Source organism: Octopus sinensis, linkage group LG1 (assembly GCF_006345805.1).
Source record: "Octopus sinensis linkage group LG1, ASM634580v1, whole genome shotgun sequence".
In the NCBI taxonomy this organism is placed as follows: Eukaryota; Metazoa; Mollusca; class Cephalopoda; order Octopoda; family Octopodidae; genus Octopus; species Octopus sinensis.
This window is the reverse complement of record NC_042997.1, coordinates 82,752,043-82,776,787: the sequence shown is the minus strand read 5'-3', so window position 1 is coordinate 82,776,787 and position 24,745 is coordinate 82,752,043. Positions and strand designations below refer to the sequence as shown.

The 24,745-nt window shown below is 38.9% G+C and overlaps 1 protein-coding gene across 2 annotated transcripts in view; it reads right to left on the bottom strand.

The window, feature by feature from the left end:
- The window catches only part of LOC115216589 (centrosomal protein of 162 kDa), an 85,713-nt gene that overhangs the window by 55,190 nt on the left and 5,778 nt on the right, over positions 1-24,745 (bottom strand). For both annotated transcript variants that reach the window (XM_036502504.1, XM_029786059.2), the window contains exons 3-9: positions 20,446-20,600; positions 17,280-17,346; positions 15,163-15,205; positions 12,494-12,549; positions 10,983-11,062; positions 6,300-6,485; positions 4,863-4,902 (exon numbers count right to left, since the gene is read on the bottom strand). In XM_036502504.1, coding sequence (XP_036358397.1) covers positions 4,863-4,902; positions 6,300-6,485; positions 10,983-11,062; positions 12,494-12,549; positions 15,163-15,205; positions 17,280-17,346; positions 20,446-20,600 — 627 coding nt within the window. The remainder of the gene's footprint in view (positions 1-4,862; positions 4,903-6,299; positions 6,486-10,982; positions 11,063-12,493; positions 12,550-15,162; positions 15,206-17,279; positions 17,347-20,445; positions 20,601-24,745) is intronic.

Genomic DNA, 24,745 nt, shown 5'->3' with positions numbered 1-24,745 from the left:
ACTGAAGGACAAGGCCCAGAATTTAGTAAAGATCTAGTTGGAGACCAACTCCAAAGATCTACTACAGATGCTGCCTTCTTGAGTGAGCAAATGTTGGTGGACTTGTTCATGAAGGGCAACAGGAATCTTATCAACAAAATGAAGGAGAAGAAGAGGAAAAACTAAATTATGTACACAGACATGCAGGAAGTAAATAGACACCTTTAATTTTCAAAATCTTTTATTTAATACACAAAGTGAACAATTGAAATGTAATTGATAGGTAGGACTACATACTTTAGTATTTAGTTGACATTCCCATTGCAGTTTTTAATTCAGAAACTCTTTTTAGCATTGAATTGATGAGTGTTGCGATTGTCTCTTGTGGAATTTTTATGGGAACCAGTCAGGTGGTCCTGGCATTGATCATGTTCAGTTAGTGCTTTTTACGTGCCACCAACATGGTAGCCAGTCAGGGGCCACTGGCATCAGTCACATTCGGATGGTGCTTTTTACATGCCACTGGTACGAGAGCTAGTCAGGTGGCACTGGCATCAATCACATTTGGATAGTGCTTTTTATGTGCCACTGGCACATAAAACTAAATTATGTACACAGACATAATTCTAATTCCTCTACAAAATCTTTTAAAAATTAGTGAATTCTCATAGCTTTGAGATAATGTGAGGGCTTTTCTTCTAGAAAGCACACAACAGGGGGAAAAGCAAAATTAACTGAGGTTGATGTCAACAGAGAAAATATTGACTTCCATAAAATGGAAAAAATAAGTGAAGGAAAAAGTTGGTAAATATTTTGGTGTGAAAGCAAATAGCTGTTACGTGGTAGCAGGGCATGCTAGAAAAAGCAGCCAAATACTTCCTTTTCTGGAAAAACAAGTCGTTTATGCGTGATTTTGATGTCACATTCATTGAAAGCATGCAAAATAACCTGGAAAAGAAAAAAGACCCACGAAACAAAAGTCCCTTGGTGGGAAACTTCAAGGTCCCCACCACTACTTTCCTTTCTGGAAAAAAGTGGTTTGTGGTGGGTTTCAAGTTCTGATATGTTAAATGCACCCGTAAAACTATGGAAAAAAATTATTCCACACCGAGGTACAAAATATCTACTGAAAGAATAAAATCTTGTACTGATTATACCTGTATTTTAATTAATTCAAATTAATGTCCTTCATCTTGAAAAGTGGCAAAATTTTTGTCGGTTGCCATCATCATCATCATCGTTTAACGTCCGTTTTCCATGCTAGCATGGGTTGGACGGTTCAACTGGGGTCTGGGAAGCCAGAAGGCTGCGCCAGGCCCAGTCTGATCTGACAGTGTTTCTACAGCTGGATGCCCTTCCTAATGCCAACCACTCCGTGAGTGTAGTGGGTGCTTTTTACGTGCCACCTGCACAGGTGCCAGACGAGGCTGGCAAACAGCCACGATCGGATGGTGCTTTTTACGAGCCACCGTGGGATAATTTTAGTAACAAATCAAACAGGTAAAATGCATTCAAAAATTCAATGTCAGCATTAATCCATAATGTTATTGCTATTACACCTGTTAATTAAATTTACCTGCTGATAAAAGTCAAATTTACTCAGCAAGATCAGCTAAAATTACATAACTATAAACCAGTGGTATATAAAGCACTCACTGACAAAATTTCAAATCTGTATGTAAGAAATTTACAAACAAATATTGTGGATACCCTTCTTGAACCTGAATAATTCAAAATAATGTGAACAAATAAGCATTACATTTGACAGATTAATATGAACACTAAAGGTGTTTTTAGGTGTTTAGACCGAGACCTTTGGAAATATTCTGTACGTGAGAAGACCAGGCAGGACAAGTGAGCCCAGCCCACTTATGAATGCCTTTCCTCCCTTGGACACAAGACGGTTGAGGCAAGCGAAGTCGATATAGAACCTCATCCGACGACAGACACCCATCCCAACCCCCCATGCTTGCGAAGACATGTTGGGGCAAGCGAAATCGAAATCGAAACCGAATTGAACCAGCCAGGATCCCTGGCCTGGTGGTACGTAAAAAGCACTATCCGACTCGGGGCCGTGGCACGTAAAATACTCCAATGCGACCGTACGACAGGCACCCATGCCAACCCCCTTTGCTTGTGAAGACATGTTGGGGCAAGCGAAATCGAAATCGAATTGAACCAGCCAGGATCCCTGGTCTGGTGGTACGTAAAAAGCACTATCCGACTCGTGGCCGTGGCACGTAAAATACTCCAATGCGACCGTACGACAGGCACCCTTGCCAACCCCCTTTGCTTGTGAGACATGTTGGGGCAAGCGAAATCGAAATCGAATTGAACCAGCCAGGATCCCTGGTCTGGTGGTACGTAAAAAGCACTATCCGACTCGTGGCCGATGCCAGCACCGCCTCGACTGGCTTCCGTGCCGGTGGCACATAAAATACACCAATCTGACCGTGGCCGTTGCCAGCCCCGCCTGGCACCTGTGCAGGTGGCACGTAAAAAGCACCCACTACACTCACGGAGTGGTTGGCGTTAGGAAGGGCATCCAGCTGTAGAAACATTGCCAAATTAGACTGGAGCCTGGTGCAGCCTTCTGGCTTCCCAGAACCCCGGTCGAACCGTCCAACCCATGCTAGCATGGAGAACGGACGTTAAACGACGATGATGATGATGATGATACATAACACAGCCTTGCTCAGTCAGGACTTCATGTACGTTGCTTTGATATCATCATTCCATAAAATTTGTTTATGGGGAGAAGAATATTGAAAAATATCAACAGATGTGTGAGTGAGAAAGAAACAAGGGAGGTTTTGGGATATGCTAGAAACAACAGCCAGATCTTCTTTAATCACACATTTTCCTATGAAATTATTAATTTTTTTTTTTTTAACTGAAAATGTTTCTCTCATGGGTTTTAAGTGCATAGTGGAAAAAAAATGAGGTGGTGAGGCAGCTGCAGGAGTGAAAAAAGAAATTTTCAATAGTTTTTTATTTTTTCTGTGAAAAGATACCTCCCATTATGCTGGAGACTTTGGTGAAAAACATTGGAAAAAATCTCCATCAATCCAAAACTCTATTTTCCAGAAACTCCTCCCCACCCTTTCCAAAAATCTTGCCTACAAATTTCTTTGTAACAGTAATCTACACTGTTTCAAAGGTATTTGTATAAAATTTTATTAAAAAATACCTATTTTCCAGAAAGTTATGTGGGAGAAAATATCAGGACCTGAGAATTTTCCAAAACACTTCTTCCCAACCCCTTGGAAAATTTTTTCCAACAAATCTTTACATACACTCAACCTACAGGATATAAGTGATTATTTGGTGAAAGTTTCGTTAAAAAGTATCCATTTCTCTGGAATTTATGAGGCAACAAATCGGTGGGGTATTAAACTGTAGTTATACCTTCTTCAATAAAAGTTAACATTAGCGAATTAACTTTAACTTCCGTTACTTTTTCAAAGAATTAACAGATTAACGATTAACGAAATTAACTTTCTGGTTAACGGATTTAACTTTTCAATTAACGGTGTCCACCTCTGCATATATCTATGTATATATATATGGTCAATGCCAGTGTTGTATGTCCAGCCCATTTAAGAGTACCCTTGATGCATCGGGTGATATAATAAGCTTGAGAAGACCTGTTGAGTCAAGTAAAACCAAAATCGTAGCTGTGGCCAGTGCCCCCTGACTGGTCCTCATTCTGGTGGCACATAAAATGCATCATCCGAATGTGGTCAATGCCAGTGATCCCTGACTGGCTCCCGTACTGGAGGCATGTAAAAAGCACCATCCAAACATGGCCAACGCTAGTGCCCCTTGACTGGCTCCTGTGCCAGTGGCACTTAAAAAGTACTATCCAAACGTGATCGATGTCAGTGCCACCTGACTGGCTCCCGTACCAGTGGCATGTAAAAAGCACCATCCAAATGTGACTGATGCCAGTGGCCCCTGACTGGCTCCTATGTTGGTGGCATGTAAAAAGCACTATTTGAACACGACCAATGCCAGGACCGCCTGACTGGTTCCCAGACTGGTAGCACATAAAAAGCACCCACTACACTCTCAGAGTGGTTGGTGTTAGGAAGGGCATCCAGGTGTAGAAACATTGCCAGATCAGATTGGAGCCTGGTGCAGCCGCTGGCTTTCCAGACCTCAGTCAAACTGTCCAACCCATGCCAGCATGGAAAACAGATGTTAAACGATGATGATGATGACAATGATATATATATATATGGTGCTATTAAAGTTAGACATGGTGCTATTAAAGTTAGACATGGCCTGGGCCAATAATGGCCGAAACCTATCAAAGTATCAAAGTATATGTATAGATGTATAGATGTATGTATATATCTATGTGTGTGTGTTTTTGTGTCTGCGTTTGTCCCCCTCTTCCACTTGACAATTGGTGTTGGTTTGTTTACATCCCCACAACTTAGTGGTTCAGTAACAATAGAATACTAGAATAAGTATCTGGCTCTAAAAAAATTAGGCGGTGCTCCAGCTAATGACTCAAAGTGATAAAAGATATTACTTTCTAAAACCTTGAACGATACTTTTAAAAATCTGCATCATATTCGGATGCCCTTTGAGATGCACACTTTAAGAGCGGCACAAAGGGCCCAAGACTGTCTTCAGGGATTCCAAGACTGGAAAGTAGGGAAGAAGTTATCCTGAGATTAAAGATCTGACCTTTATGCCAGCAAAGATAATTACTAAATTCATCCAAGAACTAGGTATTAAGAACTAAGGTTTAATTAAGTTTTAACTAACAACCATGGAAATTTTGATTTTTAATTTCATCGTTCTTATTATAAGAGTAATTATTATTGTTTTGTCAATGTTCATTAAATTGTAATTTGAAAAATATTTCTTACCTTTTGATAACAAACTGGGTTGTTGCTGTGGAAGGGGTTTCTAAATAAACATTAAAAAAAAATTATATTTCTCAACTTATCAACAAGCTATTAAATGATACAAAACTAACAGTCAACAACTTAATTTCTCCAAAATAGTAATATATATTAGAAACAATTACACAATTAGCCATGGTAATATGATATGAAGCTACAAATCAAAGAATTGACAGGCTTTGTTTTATCCTTAATACTATGTTAAGCCCTTGGCAAAGAAACACTCAATGGTTCAATCAAATTAGTTGTAAATAGAAACCATGAGAAAATGCAATTCAATACTATCAGTATTGCAAACAGTGTAGAATGGTTTTCTTTGCTAGCAGTATTGGACATAATTTTACAACTGACTAAGTCATCTGTAATATGGTAAGCATTCTATTGTCAGAAACATTTATCTTTGAACTTATTTTTCATTGTCTTAGCACTGCAAACCCCAACAATAAACACTCATTTCTATGAAGCCTGGAAGTTTTTTTTTTTCTTTCTGTGTTTTTCTTGATACATTAGTCAATTAAGTAAGCACCTAAGACCTTCTTCAAGGGTTCCAAGACTATGAAGAAAGGAAGAAGAGACCAGAGATCTTATCTGAATGCTTGCAAAAGACTCCATTAAAGTGATGCAAGAGTCAGATAGTGGCACTAAATGTGGTGACAGATAAAGTCTACTGGCCAAGAACAGGAATGCTTACTTCAACATGCTTGTGCACAATTCCCATCTTGCAAATTTCACTCAGAAGGCCTAAGTAAGCTCAAGTTTATAGTAGAAGAGCACTTGGCCAAGGTGTCATGTAGTGGTACTGAACCCAAAATGATGTAGTTGAGAATCAAACTTCTTAACCACACAGCTATGCTTGAGCCCATAGTTTTTGCACTAAGCTAACATGCAGTTCAAACATAGAAACCAAAGAATCAAGGTTAGATCAATATATTTCTACACACTTTACAATTCAATCAATTAATTATCCAGGATGACTATAAATTACCTTTACAATTTGAAAAAATTCAGAATAATTAAAAAATAAGGAAATAATAAACACCTTTAAAGATAAATGAAAGTGATTTGAATATTAAAACAAAGTTACATTAAAACTTTAATAATTAATGATATTTATTTAACAGGCAAAGATTGATAGATGGCAACTTTAATAGACCAATGAATTGTGGAAGTTGTAAAGATAATTTATGGACATCCTGTAAATTTAAAAGTTAGTTAAAAACTAGCTTCAGTACTTTTTTCAAAACATAACATCATTTCATGACATTTATAATCTAATTTGTGAAACATATTCAGCAATAACAGATTTGTCCTTAAGATCACAAAATTCATATGACCAAAGAAGCTTAAACCAGCAAACAAATATTGTTGATTTAATTTTTCTTTTAATACAAAGAAAATTACCAAAAGTTCAACTTTAGCTGAAGTCTCAGATGTGTTTTTCCTTATTATTCCTCCAGTTGCTTGAGGCTTCATGCTGTCCTTGGTGTTATAGTCAACTGAGCTAGTCGCTAATTGAGTACTTGTTTTGCTCATTTGACGATTAAGAAGGCCATAGTCCAGTGTACCACTCATCTCTTTTTCAAGCTCCTATCAAGCAAATAAGACATACACATATTGTGTTATTATTGCTTAACCCAAAGTCAGCTTTGATCAAGGAGACTTATGGTCAAAGGTATACATATATATATATATTTTAACATTTTGCTTAGGCATAATGATACTAATAACCTGGCGTTAAAACTCAATATACATATGCTTCAGACAAAAGCATCAGTTGAGTATAGAGTATAAGAAATTATTAACTTTATTTAAATTTCTTGTTCTATCATCATCATCATCATCATCATCGTTTAACGTCCGTTTTCCGCGCTAGCACGGGTTGGACGGTTTCGATCGGGGTCTGGGGAGTTAGGGACTGCCCCAGGCTCCAGTCTAGTCTGGCAGAGTTTCTACAGCTGGATGCCCTTCCTAACGCCAACCACTCCGCGAGTGTAGTGGGTGTTTTTTACGTGCCACCTGCACAGGTGCCAGAGGGGTCTGGCATCGGCCACGTTCGGATGGTGCTTTTTATGTGGGGGGGGGGGTGCAGAAATATAGGGGAGCACCAGTGGGGAGGGGTGGTTCAGAGAAATGATGACAGGTTCTAGGCAAGTAGAACGTAGGATATCAAGAGAAAGGTAATGCATGGTGAAATAGCGTATTGAAGAGGGGGGTTCGAAGAGTAGACACCTATTATGGTGGTGGGAGAAGCGACATCCGGTATGGATGGAGCAAAAATATAGAGATATCCGGTATTGGCGGTGGGGGTGGGCAGGGCGGGTGCACCGCGAATACACGATGGTTGATGAATACACAAGAGGAGAGAATGGATAAATTAGTTAAAATAATTAGATAGATATAGAAATTAGATAAAAATAGTTAGATAGATAAGAAAGCATGTATGATCGATGGAGAAGTGAAAATAAATAAGCATTCAACTTATCTGCTAGATGAATGAATGAATGAAAGAGCAAAAGTTTGGGGCTGCGTTTTTAAGTAAAGAAAAGGTTGTCCGGAAGAAGAAGGCGCGAATACACGATGGTTGATGAATATACGAGAGGAGAGAATGGATAAATTAGTTAAAATAATTAGATAGATATAGAAATTAGATATATATATACATATTCTTTTATTCTTTTATTTGTTTGTCATTTGATTGTGGCCATGCTGAAGTACAGTCTTTAGTCGAACAAATCAACTCCACTACTTATTTTTTGTAAGCCTAATACTTATTCTATTGGTCTCTTTTGCCAAACTGCTAAGTTGCGAGGATGTAAACACACCGTTGTCAAGCGATGGTGGAGGGTGAAAACACAGACACACAAATACACACACACACACACACACACACACACACATATATATAAGCAATGGACTTCTTTCAGTTTCCATCTGCCAAATCCACTCACAAGGATTTGGTTGGCCCAAGGCTATAGCATAAGACACTTGCCCAAGATTCCATGCAGTGGCACTGAACCTGGAACCATGTGGTTGGGAAGCAAGCTTCTTACCACACAGCCATGCCTGTGCCTATATATATATATATATAAATATAATGTAGGTAGTTAGGGTAAATCCCTAATTTCTCTACGTGACATATAAAACTTTGGAATTCTTATTAGCAAATGAAACACATGAAATGATGAATAAATAATACCAAATATTTCTAATTTCTTGTTCTGCTATATATATATATATATATATGTGTGTGTGTGTGTGTGTGCGTGCATATGTATATGTATATATATGTACATATATATATATATATATATCATATCTATAAAAGGGAGGATGTGTGTGTGTGTGTGTGTGTACGTGATTGTAATTTATGCACATCCACAAATTAGCACGCATGTCGCTCAAATTTTAGGAGGAAATTTGTCAACACCCTATCTGGGTTTTGTCAACTTATTTTTTTCCCCGAGGCACCCGTGGATAGGGTAAAAATCTATTTTCAACCATAGCTTTTAACCATAAGAAATATCAGCCATTGCTGTTTGATGGCGTCTAACAAAAAAAAAATAAGATAAAAAAAAGTGGAAGAAGGAGGCAGAGAGTTTCACGGGAAAGATAAAGTGAGAGAGGGAGAGAGTAAGTGACTACATTCATAAAAGATAAAATGTAAAATGTTTTGTTTTTTGTTTTTGAAAGGCACACTATATATTATAATCATAGTATATATACTTTCTCACACAACAATTACAATATATTTATTTATTTTAAATCATTCATCTTTCTCCTCCCTCTCTCTCTCTCACACATTACTTTGGGTGCGAAAGAGTTTTGTTGACAATCCATTTATTTAACAACAAAGAAACAAAGAGGTGAGTAACAATTTGTCAGTGAATTACACAATATAAAAGGGTATAATTTGCGAGGCTTCCCCCACACCCCACTCCATTTCACGGACTACAAAAAGGGTTTTGAGGCCAGAGTAGTTGATTCCATGCAAAAAAAACGATTTTTTTTCTTAGTGGAAATTGTGCAAGTGTTAATCTACAAATTTAACAACATTTTTTCCATTCATTTCTGTTTATGAACATGTATGCGTGCACAAAACATGCAATAGGTGTACGTACGTGTGCATATGTGTGTTCGTGTCTGTTGCCCATATATATTTATATTATATTATATATATATAATATATATATAATATATTTATATATAATATAACTAATTTCAATGGATTTCGCCCAAATTTGACATCTATATTACTTAGTTTGGTTTGAAATAAAGAACTTGATTAGCTTAATAATCGTAATTTAATCCCGGGCAAGGCCGGGTTATACTGCTAGTATATGTATATATACATATATATATATATATACATACATATATATATATATATAGGTAGAGGAGTGGCTGTGTGGTAAGTAGCTTGCTTACCAACCACATGGTTCCAGGTTCATTCCCACTGCGTGGCACCTTGAGCAAGTGCCTTCTACTATATAGCCTCGGGCCGACCAAAGACTTGTGAGTGGATTTGGTAGATGGCAACTGAAAGAAGCTCGTCGTATATATGTATGTGTGTGTGTGTGTGTGTGTGTGTATGTTTGTCCCCCCAACATCGCTTGAGAACCGATGGTGGTGTGGTTATGTCCCCGTAACTTGGCGGTTCGGCAAAAGAGGCCGATAGAATAAGTACTAGGCTTCCAAAGAATAAGTCCTAGGGTCGATTTACTTGACTAAAGGCGGTGCTCCAGCATGGCCACAGTCAATATGACTGAAACAAGTAAAAGAGTAATATATATAAATGTATGTGTGTGTGTTTAGTGACATGAAGGGCATCCAGTTGCAAAAGCCATTCAAAATAATAAAGAATGCATGTCAGTGATGTAAGACACTGGTACTCAAGTTGTTGGACACAACCACTTGAGGTGTCAATGACACAATAAAATTATACCCAATGTTGCAAAGTGACTGGTAAGAGGAAGGACTGAACAAAAGTGGTGTAAAGTAAAGAGGTTTTGTCAGTGGTAGCTTCTCGATGCCTGTTGCACAATAAAATGCACCCAGACCATGCTGCAATTGGTGATAGAGAGTACATGCAACCGTAAAAAAAATATATCAAATACAACAAAAGAAAAGCAAGTGTAGATGCTGCAGGGTGCATCCAACATTACACCTAACCAATCTAGATGAGATAAAGAGTCCCATCGGGAGATGTGGTGATTTGCTGTACTTGATAAGACTAAGTACTTTCTATTCTTGATAAGCTAAGTAAAATCGCTGTCTTCCACACATACAGGCTTGTTCTTCAGGTGCAGGTACCACTTGAAAAGCACCCGTGCCAGTGCTACATTAATGCACCCATGCTGGTGCTATGTAAAAACACCCATGCCAGTGGCACGTAAAAAGCACCCAGCACATTCTGTTAAGTGGATAGAGATAGGAAAGGCATCCAGCTGTAAACCATGCCACAACAGTCAGACTCTGGACAGCTCCCTACTAGCCAGTTCCATGTCAAACTGTCCAACCCATGCAAGCATGGCAAAAGGATGCTAAACGACAACGATGATGATGATGATAAAGAGTATTGGGGATAAAGGGGATTTTTAGTCCTGCCACAGACAGCTTCTCTACTTCTGGTGGCATGATAAAATGCACTCAGCTTAAACCATAGGTTGCAGTGTGATTTGATGATAGGAAGGGTATCCAGCTGTGAAAACAAATCAAAAAACATATGTCATTTACAACAACAAATTTGGTTCAGTTTTTCTGTTGTTGTAGGTGTAACAGATGACAATGGACTGCAACAAGTAGCAAGAATTGTGATACCTATCCAAGCCATAGAAGCTCAGAAAGACATGCAGGATGATGATGATGATGATGATGACAACGACGATGATGACAACTATAATAACTATGACAACAATGACAATGTAATGTTGATGGTGGTGGTAGTGATGGTGATGAGGAAGGAAGGAAGGAAGGAAGGGAGGGGGGAGGGAGGGAGGAAAGAAGGTCTAAATAAAACCAAGGATCTCATCAAAACAGGACTCAACAAGGAATAAGGGATACAATAAAGAAAGCAGAGAAACTCACTGAAAAAAACTTCTGTTTGTCTGCCATTTCATCTAAAGTATCTGGACCTGGGACTTGAACTGGATGAGAAGAGCCAGTTTCTGAAAGTAAAGTTGTAGAAAAAATATTAAACCCACAGAAATAGCAGAGGATTTGTTAACCTGCAAAACCAAGTTGAAAACCTTCCCATAAGGTAAGTTACTAGCAACAGATTGGTTTCCTATCGAGATTCAGATTTGAACTTTCATCTCTATAATAACACACATCATAAAGACTTACTGGCTCAGTGGACCATGGAGATGTGTGAAATGAGAAATATGATGTTAGTTCACAAAACAGATACAGAAAATTCTTGCATAAAGTTTGTTCTGTGTAGATAGCAATTGAAAGAATGTTGTCAGTGTTGTTGCTTAGCTCCAATTCAGCTTTCAGTGAGGAGCCCTTTATGGTCAAAAACGTTCTAGTTGTGACCATCCTGTCTTTTATCCCATACTCAGTGCATTCACAACCACTTTGCTCAATGTGTCCTTATTTTCTTAGATGGTAGGAATGATTTGAAGGAGATTTACCTGGTATTTCCAACAGAAGCTCTGATGAAGATGTAGTGTGGATATGTGAGTGTATGACATCCCTATTGTTGTCAATAATCTTCATTGATCTGAGTGCATGTGTGTGTGTCTGCATGTATGTATGTGGATGGTGTGTGTAGATTTATGAATGGTTGAATGGTGAAGAAGGTTTATCACAATGATGAGGTACCAGGTTCACTCTCACTGCATGACATCTTGTGCAAGCATAATTTGTCATAGCCTTGGATAGATCCAAGGCTTGTCAGTGAAATTGGGTGAATGATAACTGTGTGAAAGCCCTTCACATGGGTTGTACCCGTAATTCAAAGGCTGAGCTTTGTCACACACTGTGACATGCTGATTCTTGCCTGAAAATTACATGTCTCAGGAATACACAGCCACTTATAAGTATATTCAATGAATATCTAGTACAACTGATCAAACAGCTGAATACTCATTGACAACCCAATGAAGGCCCATTTATTTTTTTAACTTTACATAAAATGGAAAATCAAAATGAATTGTTAATTTTGGTTTCAAATTTTGGCACAAGACCAATAATTTCAGGGGATAATGTAAGGCAATTACATTAAACCTAGAGTGCAACTGGTACTTATTTTATTGACCATGAGAGGGTTAATGGCAAAAAAACTAATTATAATATTAACAGTTGTTAAAGCGGCAAGGTGGTAGAATTGTTAGTGAGCAGAGCAAAATGTTCAGCAGCATTTTGTCTGTCTTTATGTTCTGAGTTCAAATTCCGCAGAGGTCAACTTTGCTTTTCATCCTTTCAGGATCAATAAGAGAGGTTGAGCACTGAGGTTGATGTAATCGACTTAGCCCTCCCCCAAAATTGCTAGCATTGTGCCAAAATTTGAAACCAATATTAAATAATGGTTGAAAGAAAAGGAAAATAAACATAAAAGGAATGAAAAAGGGTGGGGAATAGAAGACTATAAATACCTTTCAATAGAAAATCTTTAGTAGACACAGAGTGGAGATCAACATTTTCTTCTTTCCTGACAAAAATAATAGCATTTGATCATACAAATGAGAGTCATTACTATTTTTTTCTTTCAGTTATAATTAGATAAAAGTTTTGAAAAGTTATATTGGTTTCACTTAACATGGATGATTATAGTTCTCAGTACTATAAAACAAGTTAAACAATAACTTTGCTCTCATTTATAAAGCCTAAAATAAAGACATATGTAACTCTCAGCAAATCCCTATCCTATGAAACTAGTGTTGCTTAACCTTAGGTTAGCCTTAACTGAGCAGCTCTATCATCAAAAGTATCAGTCCTAGATCAACCCATCTTTTTCAAGGTATAGTGTAATTAGAACTCAGTGTAGTTCTCTGGTTCGTCAGTTGCTATCAAACCCATACCAGTATGGAAAAAAGGGATGTGAAATAATGATGAGGATGACATTGATAACAGAAAGTGCATGGCTCAGTGGTTAGAGTATCAGGCTCACAATCATAAGGTAGTGAATTTGATTGCCAGACCGGGCTGTGTGCTGTGTCCCTGAGCAAGACACTTTATTTCACATTGCTTCAGTTCACTAAGCAGTAGAAATTAGTTGTGACATCACAGGTGCCAAGCTGTATCAGATTTTGCTTTTCCCTTGGATAACATCAACAGCATGGAGAGGGGAGGCTGGTAAGCAGAAGCGACTGCTGGTCTTCCATAAAGAACCTTGCCCAGATTTGTGCCTCAGAGGGTAACCTTCTAGGTGCAATCCCATGGTCATGCATGACTGAAGTGGGTATTTACCCAATGGACAGTTACAATAAGTGCATTTATATGTATCTCCGCCTACTTCAAGACACCTCCTTTGACTGCCATCTGCCCTCCAGCCCCATGCCCAGCTACCAACAGACTGTGTCCCCCACTATCCATGACCTCATCTCCTCCTCCTGTCTCCCCTCACCGCCTCTAACCTCATTGTCTGCACCCCTCGCACCCCCACAGTTTACTTCCTCCCCAAAATCCACAAACCTAACAACCCTGACCACCATCATCTCCGCCTGCAACTGCCCCATCGAACTCATCTCCAGATATCTTGACCGTGTCCATGCCCCTCCTTCCTCACATCCATGATACTTCATTTGTTCAACTCTTTCTCCTTCCTTCCTGGCCCCTCTAAACTTCTCTTCACTCTTGACATCAAGAGACTATACACGGTGATCCCTCACCACAAGGGCTGCGTGACCTTCATCATCATCATCATTGTTCGACCGTGGTCGAGACAATGGAATTTACCATGCTACGCCAGACTTCACGGTCCATCATAGCATTACGGAGATCCTGTTGCTGGATGCCTGTATCCCTGGAGATTACATCAGGCTAGGAGAGTGTGCGCCCTCTGGTATCGCAAGTAGATGGCTTCCAGAGAAGAAAAGTAGAAATTGCCTCGTTTTCAGCTCGACAACAATGTCCAGCAAACTGGACTCTCCTACCTTTCACAAGAGATGACACAGGTGGTAGTTTCCCATATATTTGCATTTTGGTTAGATGACACTTCCACGAGAGATTTTGAGTTCTCATAAGGAGGCGAGTGTAGGTTCCATCCAACCGCCTCTCACGCTTCTTTGATAACATCCAGGTTTCTGAGCCGTATAGTAGAATTGGTTCAACTGTGGCTTTGAAGATTTTAAGTCTGAAGTCTCTACTTAGATTTGATGACCAGATCTTATGCATATCATTACAGGCTGACCAGGCCATACACTTTCTAGTTAGAAAATCTTTTCCAGATGATGATATTTGTTATCAGAAACCATATTTAAGGGCGCATTGTTGAGAGTATGGATGATGCAATTACTGTTGGACAGGCACTTGTTTACGTATTCAGTCTTGGTCTCATTGAGGTAAAGACCTACACAATTTGAGGCTTGTTCGAGAGATTGTAAAAGAGACTGGGCCTTGGAGAGAGAGAATCACTGATAAGAGCAATGTCGTCAGCAAAGTCAGTGTCTGTCAAGTATTCAGCTGGGTGTCTGGAACTTCTTCTAGGTTTTATTTCAAAGCCCTTGCCAGAAATGGTATCAACTGACATACGTAGCACATAGTCAATGACAATGATGAAGAGAAATGGGGCGACCTTCGACCTAACCTCCAACCTGACACATCCACACTCCTTTGTCCAGCCAAACTTGTCCTCTCACTTAACTGCTTCTCATTTGCGGATGATTTTTACCAGCAAGTCTCGGGAGTGGCCATGGGAATTGTAATTTTGAAGAAATGTTGGTATATAAATTTTTATCTGCTGCCAACTATAACTGCGCTTGTGTGGTGGATTTGAAAAATTATAATGTATATAGATAGAACATGTGTGTCTACAATGTTCCACAAATATACATTAATTATAGCGCCCATGCTGATGAGGACACAGATGGCAAATTATTTTATTTGTTCATTGATGTTTGAAACCTAGATACATGTGGTAACTATTGAAAATGCTTTTAGTTTTCATCCCCTTTGAAATTACTCTTATCTGTGGTTTGGGCTTTGACTGCTCTTTTTAACATGTAAGGTGTCCTGTTAAGTTCACCTCTTTTGTGCATAGATTTGTACACTAATTTTATATATAGATGTATGTAAATATAGTTATGTGTATATATGTACTTACTTGCTTTCCTGGAACTCATTGATCACTCCAGATGTTACAGAAACTGAAAAACATATAGTACTTTTTGTTGATGATAGCAATGATGCACATCCTCATTCTCTTTATTTCTAATTATCCATTGAAGGATTACAACTAATGAAGAGATGAAAAAATTATATTTGGTTCTAATTATATCACTAATATATCAAATTAGTTGGGTTTTTATTTTCTGTAATACATGAATACTAAGAGTGCAAATGATACAAAGTACTTGACTGATATAAGCTACTTTCTAGCAGAATCATTAGCATGCTGAAAAAATACTTACTCTCTCTTTTACTTGTTTCACTCATTTGACTGTGACCATGCTGGAGCACTGCCTTTAGTCGAGCAAATCGACTCCAGGACTTATTCTTTGTAAGCCTAGTACTTCTTCTATCAGTCCTTTTTGCTGAACCGCTAAGTTATGGGCATGTAAACACACCACCATCGGTTGTCAAACACAGACACACAAACATATACACATACATACATATATATATATATATATATATATATATGTATATGTATGTATATACGACGGGCTTCTTTCAGTTTCCATCTACCACTCACAAGGCTTTGTCGGCCCGAGACTATAGTAGAAGACACTTGCCCAAGGTGCCAAGCAGTGGGACTGAACCTGGAACCATGTGGTTGGTAAGCAAGCTACTTACCACACAGCCACTCCTTAGCAGCATTTCTTCCAGCTTTATGTTCCAAGTTCAGAATTCACTGAGGTCTATTTTGTCTTTCATACTTTTGGGGTCAATAAAATAAATACCAGTTGAGCAGTGGGGTCAATGTAATCAACTTGCTCCCACCCACTCAAAATTTCAGGCATTGTGCCTATAGTTGAAAGGATTATTATTGTTGTTTTTATTATGTAGGATGTTGCACAGTATCCAATATTGTAATGTTGTAGATTGAAGGTATTATGTCTACCGGAGATTGTACTGTCTGTCAAGTCACAACAAGGACATCAGACAGACAGTACTTTATGCAGTATGCATGGAGTTCTAAGTGAAACCATCAACAAGCCACTTGCATTTGCAAGCACATTGCGTATTTTGAGTAGTAAAGGGACCACAACCAGGTGGAGTCTGGTCTTCCACTCAATTGTTCTCTGAGGGGCCCCTGCTAGTGCAGGAGAGCCGGTATCTTGGACACCCAAGGGAGTCTTCCTGTTCACACTATTATTTGGATTGGTATCAGTTATCATCATTGCAATGAATGAGAATGATTTTCTACAAGGTTTGCTCTCCAGGTATGTTAAGTTGAGGCTTTAATGAAAAGGGCCACCCCAAATACAACACCAACTCTAACTTGGTTATCAGCCAAGGCTTAGGGATGCCATCATCATTATTATTATTACTTCATTTTTGTAGGTTTGCAAGATTCTATAATGTGAATTTGTATGTCAAAACAAATTTTGTTGAGTCTAGGTAGAGTCTTACACCTATACATTTAACACATGTACTGGTTCAATTCCACTCCTTTATTAGGTTGTAGCAGAAGACACTTGGCCAAAGTAATGTGCAGTGGAACTGAACCCAAAGCCATACACCCATACCTGCAGCTTTTATCACTGGCAACTCATATATATATATATATATATATATATACACGAATGTTTGAATTTTCAAAAAGTGTAGCAGCTGTATTAGAAAAGAGGAAATAGAAATAACTGCACAAGTATTGCCGTATTTTGTTTATCAAAGACAAATAATAATATTCAAGAAGACCTGTACTCAAGAAGATCCATCTGCCACAATAGAATTGATGCTGGTACTGGTGCCACTTAAAAAACATCCAATACACTCTGTAGAGTGGCTGGCATTAGGAAGGGCATCCAGCCATAGAAACCATGTCAGAACATACAATGGAGCCTGGTGCAGTCCCTGGTCTTACCAGCTCCAGTAAAATGTCCAACCCATGCCAGCATGGAAAACAGGCACTAAATGATGATGATAACTATGATTATGACAGATGATGGTGGTGGTGGTGGTGGTGGTGGTGGTGGTGGACACCATAAAGATTTTGTCTACCTGTTTACTGTTTCTGCCTTTAGATAGCCTTTGTAAAAAAAAACAAAAACATACCATTTGTAAGTCTATCTTCACCGGTGGAGTTTTCAACAATGCCAGTTCCCTCTGAAGTGTTCTTGATCTAGATAAATTAAAGCAAAATCATGCAAGAAAGTGTAAGCTAATCGTTATTTGTATGTATCATTTCCTTGTTTCAACATCAATTGCCCAATCATTATTCCTACTTTAAAATGGTTTCACCCACAACACTTGTGCTTTTCAAAGAAGTATTACTGTAAACAAGACACCAATTCCCATCCTCCCAACCATATGAGGGGTTTTTTTTTTTGGGGGGGGGGGGGGATAAAAGTAAAATTGAGGCCCTATACCCCTCTCCACCACAGTTCATCTTCCTAACCCCTTCCCTTCGTCTGTGTTCACTCACTGCATTCCCCATTCTCCTTTCACACACTCACAAACTTACCTGCCCACTCACCCTGTCCAATCCACTTCACTTATATCCCCCACCCTGTAACACCAATACATCTTCATCAACATCTTCAGTTTCTCCATCTCTCTCTCTCTCTCTCTCTCCCTTTATTTTTTCAACTGCGGCAGAAATGTAGCTCCTCCATTGCAAGACACCTGCTTCTATCCCTTTACCATATTCTAACCTCACATCACCCGACACAAAGCACTCTCTTTAAATCCTACCCTTTCTTTAGTTGAAGGGGTCTTGTGTTGCAAGTCACTTGGTGATCTCACTGGTGCTGATGCCATGTAAAAAGCACCCACTACATTCTATAAAGTGGTTGGCATTAGGAAAGACATCCAGCTATAGAAACCATGCCAAAGCAGACATGAGAGCTTGGTGCATCCTTCTGATTTGCCAGCTCCTATCAAAGCATTGCAGCATAGTAGATGGACATTAAATGATGATGATGGTATATATATATATATATATATATATATATATGTATATAATATTTAAAAAAAAAAACGAAGAAAAAACAAAAAAACAATGCAAGGACATGGTACATGCAAAGTATTAAAATATATATGATGATGGTATGTGTGTATATATATATATATATATATATATATATATATATAGAGAGAGAGAGAGAGAGAGAGGAGAGAGAGAGAGAGAGAGAGAGTAATAGCCAAAAGAAAGGTAATAATACTTGTAATATTTATCTTCAAGAACTCAACAGTTTCATATTGGAGGATTGACATGTCAAAGATTAATGGCTATATCATTTTACCAATGCTACACTTTTCCCATAGCCAGAACAATTAAATTTTTTTAACACAGTCAAAACTTTAAGCAGTTCAATTTATCTAACAGCAAATAAGAATCCTATGACAGCAGAGCTAGTTCAGTACTGGGCAAAACAGGAGCAGTGTGACTAAGAAACCAAGAAGAATTTTAACTTGGTAAACAAAGTTTAAATCTTCCCATGAGTAGAGCTTGGGAGAAAATCTTCCAGAATAGTGATTTCCAACCATTTTTTTCCTATGAACCTCATTTGATTCCTATTTCACTCAGATGGACACTCATAACCATTTAATGTTTTTAAAAATCTTATTGCATTTCTGTTTAAATATTATTAGGAATTGTATTTAAAAATCGTTGAAATATTTTGTGGAAGTATAACTTTATTGCATATAAAGTATAAATTTATTGCACATGAATTTTAACAAATTACTATATGGAACCCTAAGGGTCATATGGACCCCAGTTGAGAACCACTGGTCTAGAAATACTTCTATAACCCACTTTGCTGAAAAATTTACTTCCTATCACAATTCATAAGTGGACTGCTTTTATTTTCACCTTCAAATTAAGATTTTTAAAGTTTTTTCAGTATCATATATAAAACAATAATGATTATTAATGTTTTAATATCATATTCCAGTCTTATATGGGTTGAACAGATTAGTAATTTAGATTATTTTTCAGTGTTATCTTTTATATTTTACCTTTTACTTGTTTCAGTCTATGGATTGCAGCCATGCTGGGGCACTATCTTGAAAGGCTTAGTCAAACACAATATTTTTAAAGCCTGACATTTATTCTATCTTTCCCTTTTATTGAACTACTAAGTTACAGGGATGTAAGCAAACCAACACCAGTTGTCAAGTAATGATGGGAAACAAACACACACATCTACTAAATCCACTCGCAAGGATTTGGTTGTTTTGGGGTTATAGTAGAAGGTACTTGCTCAAGGTACTACACAGTGGGACTGAACCTAAGACCACATGGTTGGAAAGCAAGCATCCTAACCACACAAGCCACACCTGTGCCTACCAACATCTTTTCTGAAAAACCCTAGACTTCTTTGATTTATTTCTTTTCCATATTTTCCTTCTGTGATTTTCATTAACTCACAACACTTTGTCCACTAATAGTATATCTTACAAATCTGCTTAGCACAGCTGTACACATTGATGATAAACCATGAATTTTTTGTTGTTGTTTTTTTTTTATGCAAACTCTCTTGCACTCTGCCTTTCATGTATATTGACATAGCAAACAAAGTAATAAAATAAATATTGTTATACTTGGAAATGGTCGCATTTTGCCAATTAAACATATGCATTATATATACTGTCTTTACCTCAGCTTTATTATTATTATTTTTGTTTTTCTCAAAGCTCTTTCATCACACACGTGTCTCTTGTCCTGCCAGCAGAACAAGAGGAGACACATGGGATAAAGAGTTGCTGAAGAGGTCACAGGATGTATGACAAAAGAAACTAAAATCATCATCATCATCGTTTAGCGTCCGCTTTCCATGCTAGCATGGGTTGGACGGTTCAACTGGGGTCTGGGAAGCCAGAAGGCTGCACCAGGCCCAGTCTGATCTGGCAATGTTTCTACGGCTGGATGCCCATCCTAACGCCAACCACTCTGTGAGTGTAGTGGGTGCTTTTTACGTGCCACAAGCACAGGTGCCAGACGAGGCTGGAAGACGGCCACCATCGGATGGTGCTTTTTACGTGCCACCGGCACGGAGGCCAGGCAAGGCTGGCAACGGCCACAATCGGATGGTGCTTTTACGTGCCACCGGCACAGAGGCAAGTCTATGAAAGCTGAAGTAAAGGCCAAACATATAGTGCATGTGTTTAATTGGCAAAATATGACCATCCCCAAGTATAACAATATCTGTTTCAACACATGATTTCACATCAAGAATTTTGCAAAACAAATACACAATTAAATAAAACTACTTACATCTTCAGAACTCTTGGGCTGAAAATCAAGTTCTCGCACAACTCCCAGACTTTCATCTGTAGTTCCCATAGAGTAAGATGTAAGTTTCTTTGAATCAGTTGGAGTACTGTGGACTGGTCCATAAGTATGGCTTTTACATAAATCAGAACTTGCAGCTGTAAAAGAATAAACCAAACCTTTAAATTATTTTTTTGAAATGAAAAAAAGATCACTATTTTGGGTTCAAATAATGACAAGAATGAACCAGTAAGAAACTTCCACAAGATAATTCATCCTGCTAGAAACAATAACCAAATATCTCTAAAATCACACCTATCCTACTAAAATAAAAACAAAGATACTTTGAATAATGTACGAGGGACGTTCAATAAGTAATGCCTCTGACCCACTTGCAGTTGTTTGATCTAGCTGAAATTTTGCATGTGCAATCATTTATATCTCTATAGAGTAAGTGGCAAATTACAGCTCTGAAGTAATTGTGGTTTCTAATTTACAGGTGTTTGAACCGAGTCAAGTGTGAAATGGAGCCTGTTGAGTGTCGAGCAGTGATCCGGTTTTTGTATTTGAAAGGACGCACACCACGGGAGACTTTTGATGAAATGAAAGTAACTTATGGTGATGATGCCCCATCATATGACCTTGTAAAACGTTGGCATCGTGAATTCAAACATGGTTGGAACTCTGTGGAAACAGCTCCCAGATCTGGTCGCCCCCTTCTACCATTGATGAGGCATCTGTCCGTCAAGTTAAGGCTGCCATTTTCGAAGATCAACGCATAATTATTCGCCAAATAGCCCATGAGGTCAAGATTAGTACCGGGTCTGTGGAAACTATCATTCATGACCATTTGCATATGCAAAAGGTGTCTGCCAGATGGATTCCCAGGTTGCTCACGCCTTTCCAGAAGCTCGAGGGTGAATTTGGAGATGTGCCAAGAAGATGAGTCAAAATTTTTCAAAAGACTGATTACACAGGATGAAACCTGGGTCCATCACGATGATCCAGAGACCAAAGCCCAGTCAATGCAGTGGAAGCACCGTGACTCACCCCCTCCAAAGAAGGCAAGGATGCAGCCCTCCACTGGCAAGGTCATGCTCACAGTCTTCTGGGACCAGGACGGAGTAGTGATGACAGATTTCCTGGCAAAGGGTACCACAATTGCAGGAGCCTATTATGCTTCACTTTTGAGGAAATTAAGAGAAGTTATCAAAATCAAGAGGCGGGGCAAGATCAGCAAAGGCATCCTCCTCCTGCAGGACAACGCTCTGGTCCACAACTCGCTTGTCGCCAGATCAGAAGCACAGGCGTATGGCTATGAACGCCTCCCCATCCCCCCTACTTTCCTGACCTTGCACCCTCTGATTTTCACCTCTTCCCAATCATGAAGTTGTTTTTGAAAGGAAAGCGTTTCCCAGATGATGCAGCCTTGATTTCTGAAGTCATGTTGAGGTTGGAGGACCAAGCTGGGTCCTTCTACAAAAACGGTCTCCAGAGCCGCATCAAACGATGGGAGAAATGCGTAACTCTGGGTGGTTCCTATGTAGAAAAAGACTAATAACTGTGCCAAGTTTCGTTGCTCTACTGCTATGGGAAGTGGGTCAGGGGCATTACTTATTGAACGTCCCTCGTATTTCTACATGCATTATAACTGGATAAAAAGCAGGATGGTCACTACTAGAATACCTTTGATTATAGGTCTGCTCAACTCTCAGAGCAAACCTGGTGCTAAAAAACCAGTAACATAGCAAGAAAGCTTTAATCAAGAAACTGAAACTTATTACTCTACCTGTCTAAGTCTACTTTAAAACAAGCACCACTTCTAATCAATGATTATCATTAAATTTGATAAGTATATAGTAAAACATCTCTAAAACTTCAGACAAATAGATCAAAGATTCTGTCACTGTCAGAAACTTTTGGTTCTAGGCCATACTCTTTGGATTTATTAATTAAACAAAAAAACATTCAATTCACAACAATTGGGTTGTCTGGCCAATTATACAACCATAATTTCTCATTTGTTGATGAGTAAATTTGATTTGAATTATCATATCAAATTCCCATATGAATTTTAGCTTTCATATCTCATATCTTATGATGTGCTACAATTTCATATCACACTTACATCAACAACTTGATCATAGATACTGGCCTAAAATGTATCCAGGACTTTGAGGCAGTGATGTTAGACCAGGAAGTGTTTCAAGTAGACTTTGTTCTACAGCCTGGGTTAGAACCCAGCCATAGATAGATTTTATTACTAATACATGAACAGCATCATCACCATTGTCTTTTACTTTCCATCTTCCTTGTTGGCATGGATCTGATGAGTCCAAGGACAGCATCACGTTCTGTGTCTGACTCTTATGCCAACCACTTTACAAAGTGTACTGGATGCTTTTTTTATGGCACCAGCACTAGTGAGGTCACTACACAGCTCATAAAACTAAGATCTCCTTCAACTGTCTTACCAGAAATATAGCATCAGTGATGCTTTTTATCTGGCACAAACCCAAACTGCATCTTGTCTAGACTGACTCTCTCCCTAATTAGTTGGGCTATGACCCTCCCCGTGACTTTCATTACCTGATCCAACAACATGATACCTCTGTAATTATTCATATCTAATGCACCACCTTTACCTTTGAAGCAGTTGACTATGGTGCTACTACACCAGTCATTAAGTATGACTCCTTCATGTATCACCTGACTGACTTTACAGGTGACTAGACTATAGCAAACACCTCCAGATATTTTAAGCATCTCTGCAGTGATCCCTGATGGGCTGGGGACTTTCCCAGTCTTCATACCCTTAATTGCTTTATATACCAAGGTACTGTCAATTCAGATAGCTGGTCCCTCTGTTGGGTCAACATTTGGTAGACTCGCTTTCTCCCATTCATTTAGCAACCTTTCATAGTGGCATCCCCACATTTCTCTCCTTGCAGCCTCATTAAATGCAAATGAGCCATCATCCATGCAGACACATTTCTCTCCTATGACATCACAATTCTCTCTCACACACTGTCTTGCAACACAAAATACTTCAAGTCTTTGGTCCTCATGATGCAGAACATTGGCAAATTTTTTTATCTGCTTCCCCTCTGGCTAAGTAAACCTGTCTCCTATCTTCTCTTCTGACAATTTGATACAATTCCCCGCAACCACCATTTTTCCAGTCCTTCTATGCCTGTTTCTTTTCCCTAATGGCCCTGTCAACTACATTATTCTACCACCACATTACCATGAGTCAAGAGGGGACTTTGCACCAGCCACAGATCTAGTCAGTAGCCCTTAACAGGTTGTCCCGTAGAAACCTCCAGTTGTCTTCCACATCATGTGATGCTATATCAACCCTTAAAGAGCTTCTATACATTCTCTTTTCTCAAAATGAAGAGTTAGATATAACAATAATCAAATTACCAAGAAAATCAGAAAATGAGAACAAACCAAGAAATAGATCAAACTTGTTTAACTTTTATCTTTTACTTGTTTCAGTCATTTTACTGTGGCCATGCTGGAGAACCACCTTGAAGAATTTTAGTCAAGAGAATTGACCCCAATACTTACAATTTTTTTAAAGCTTGGTACTTATACTATTGGTCTCTTTTGTCAAAATTGCTAAGTTACTGGGACATAAAGACACCAACACTGGTGGAGGATAAACACAGATACAAAGACACACACACTTATACATATATATATATATATATATATATCATCATCATCATCATCATCATCATTTAACGTCCGCTTTCCATGCTAGCATGGGTTGGACAGTTCAACTGGGGTCTGGGGAGCCCGAAGGCTGCACCAGGCCAGTCAGATCTGGCAGTGTTTCTACAGCTGGATGCCCTTCCTAACGCCAACCACTCCGAGAGTGTAGTGGGTGATTTTATGTGCCACCGACACAGGTGCCAGACGAGGCTGGCGAACGGCCACGCACGGATGGTGTTTTTATGTGCCACCGACACAGGTGCCAGACGAGGCTGGCGAACGGCCACGCTCGGATGGTGTTTTTATGTGCCACCGACACAGGTGCCAGACGAGGCTGACGAACGGCCACGATCGGATGGTGTTTCTTACGTGCCCACAGCACAGAGGCCAGTCGATGCAGTACTGGCTACGGCCACGTTCGGATGGTTTACTTGTGTGCCACCGGCACTGGTACCACAAAGATACAAATTCCATTGATGTTCATCTATTTTGATTTGATTTGATTTGATTTTCACTTGCCTCAACAGGTCTTCACAAGTGTCACAAGAAGGAAGGAAGGTATGCACAGGTGAACTGGCAACGT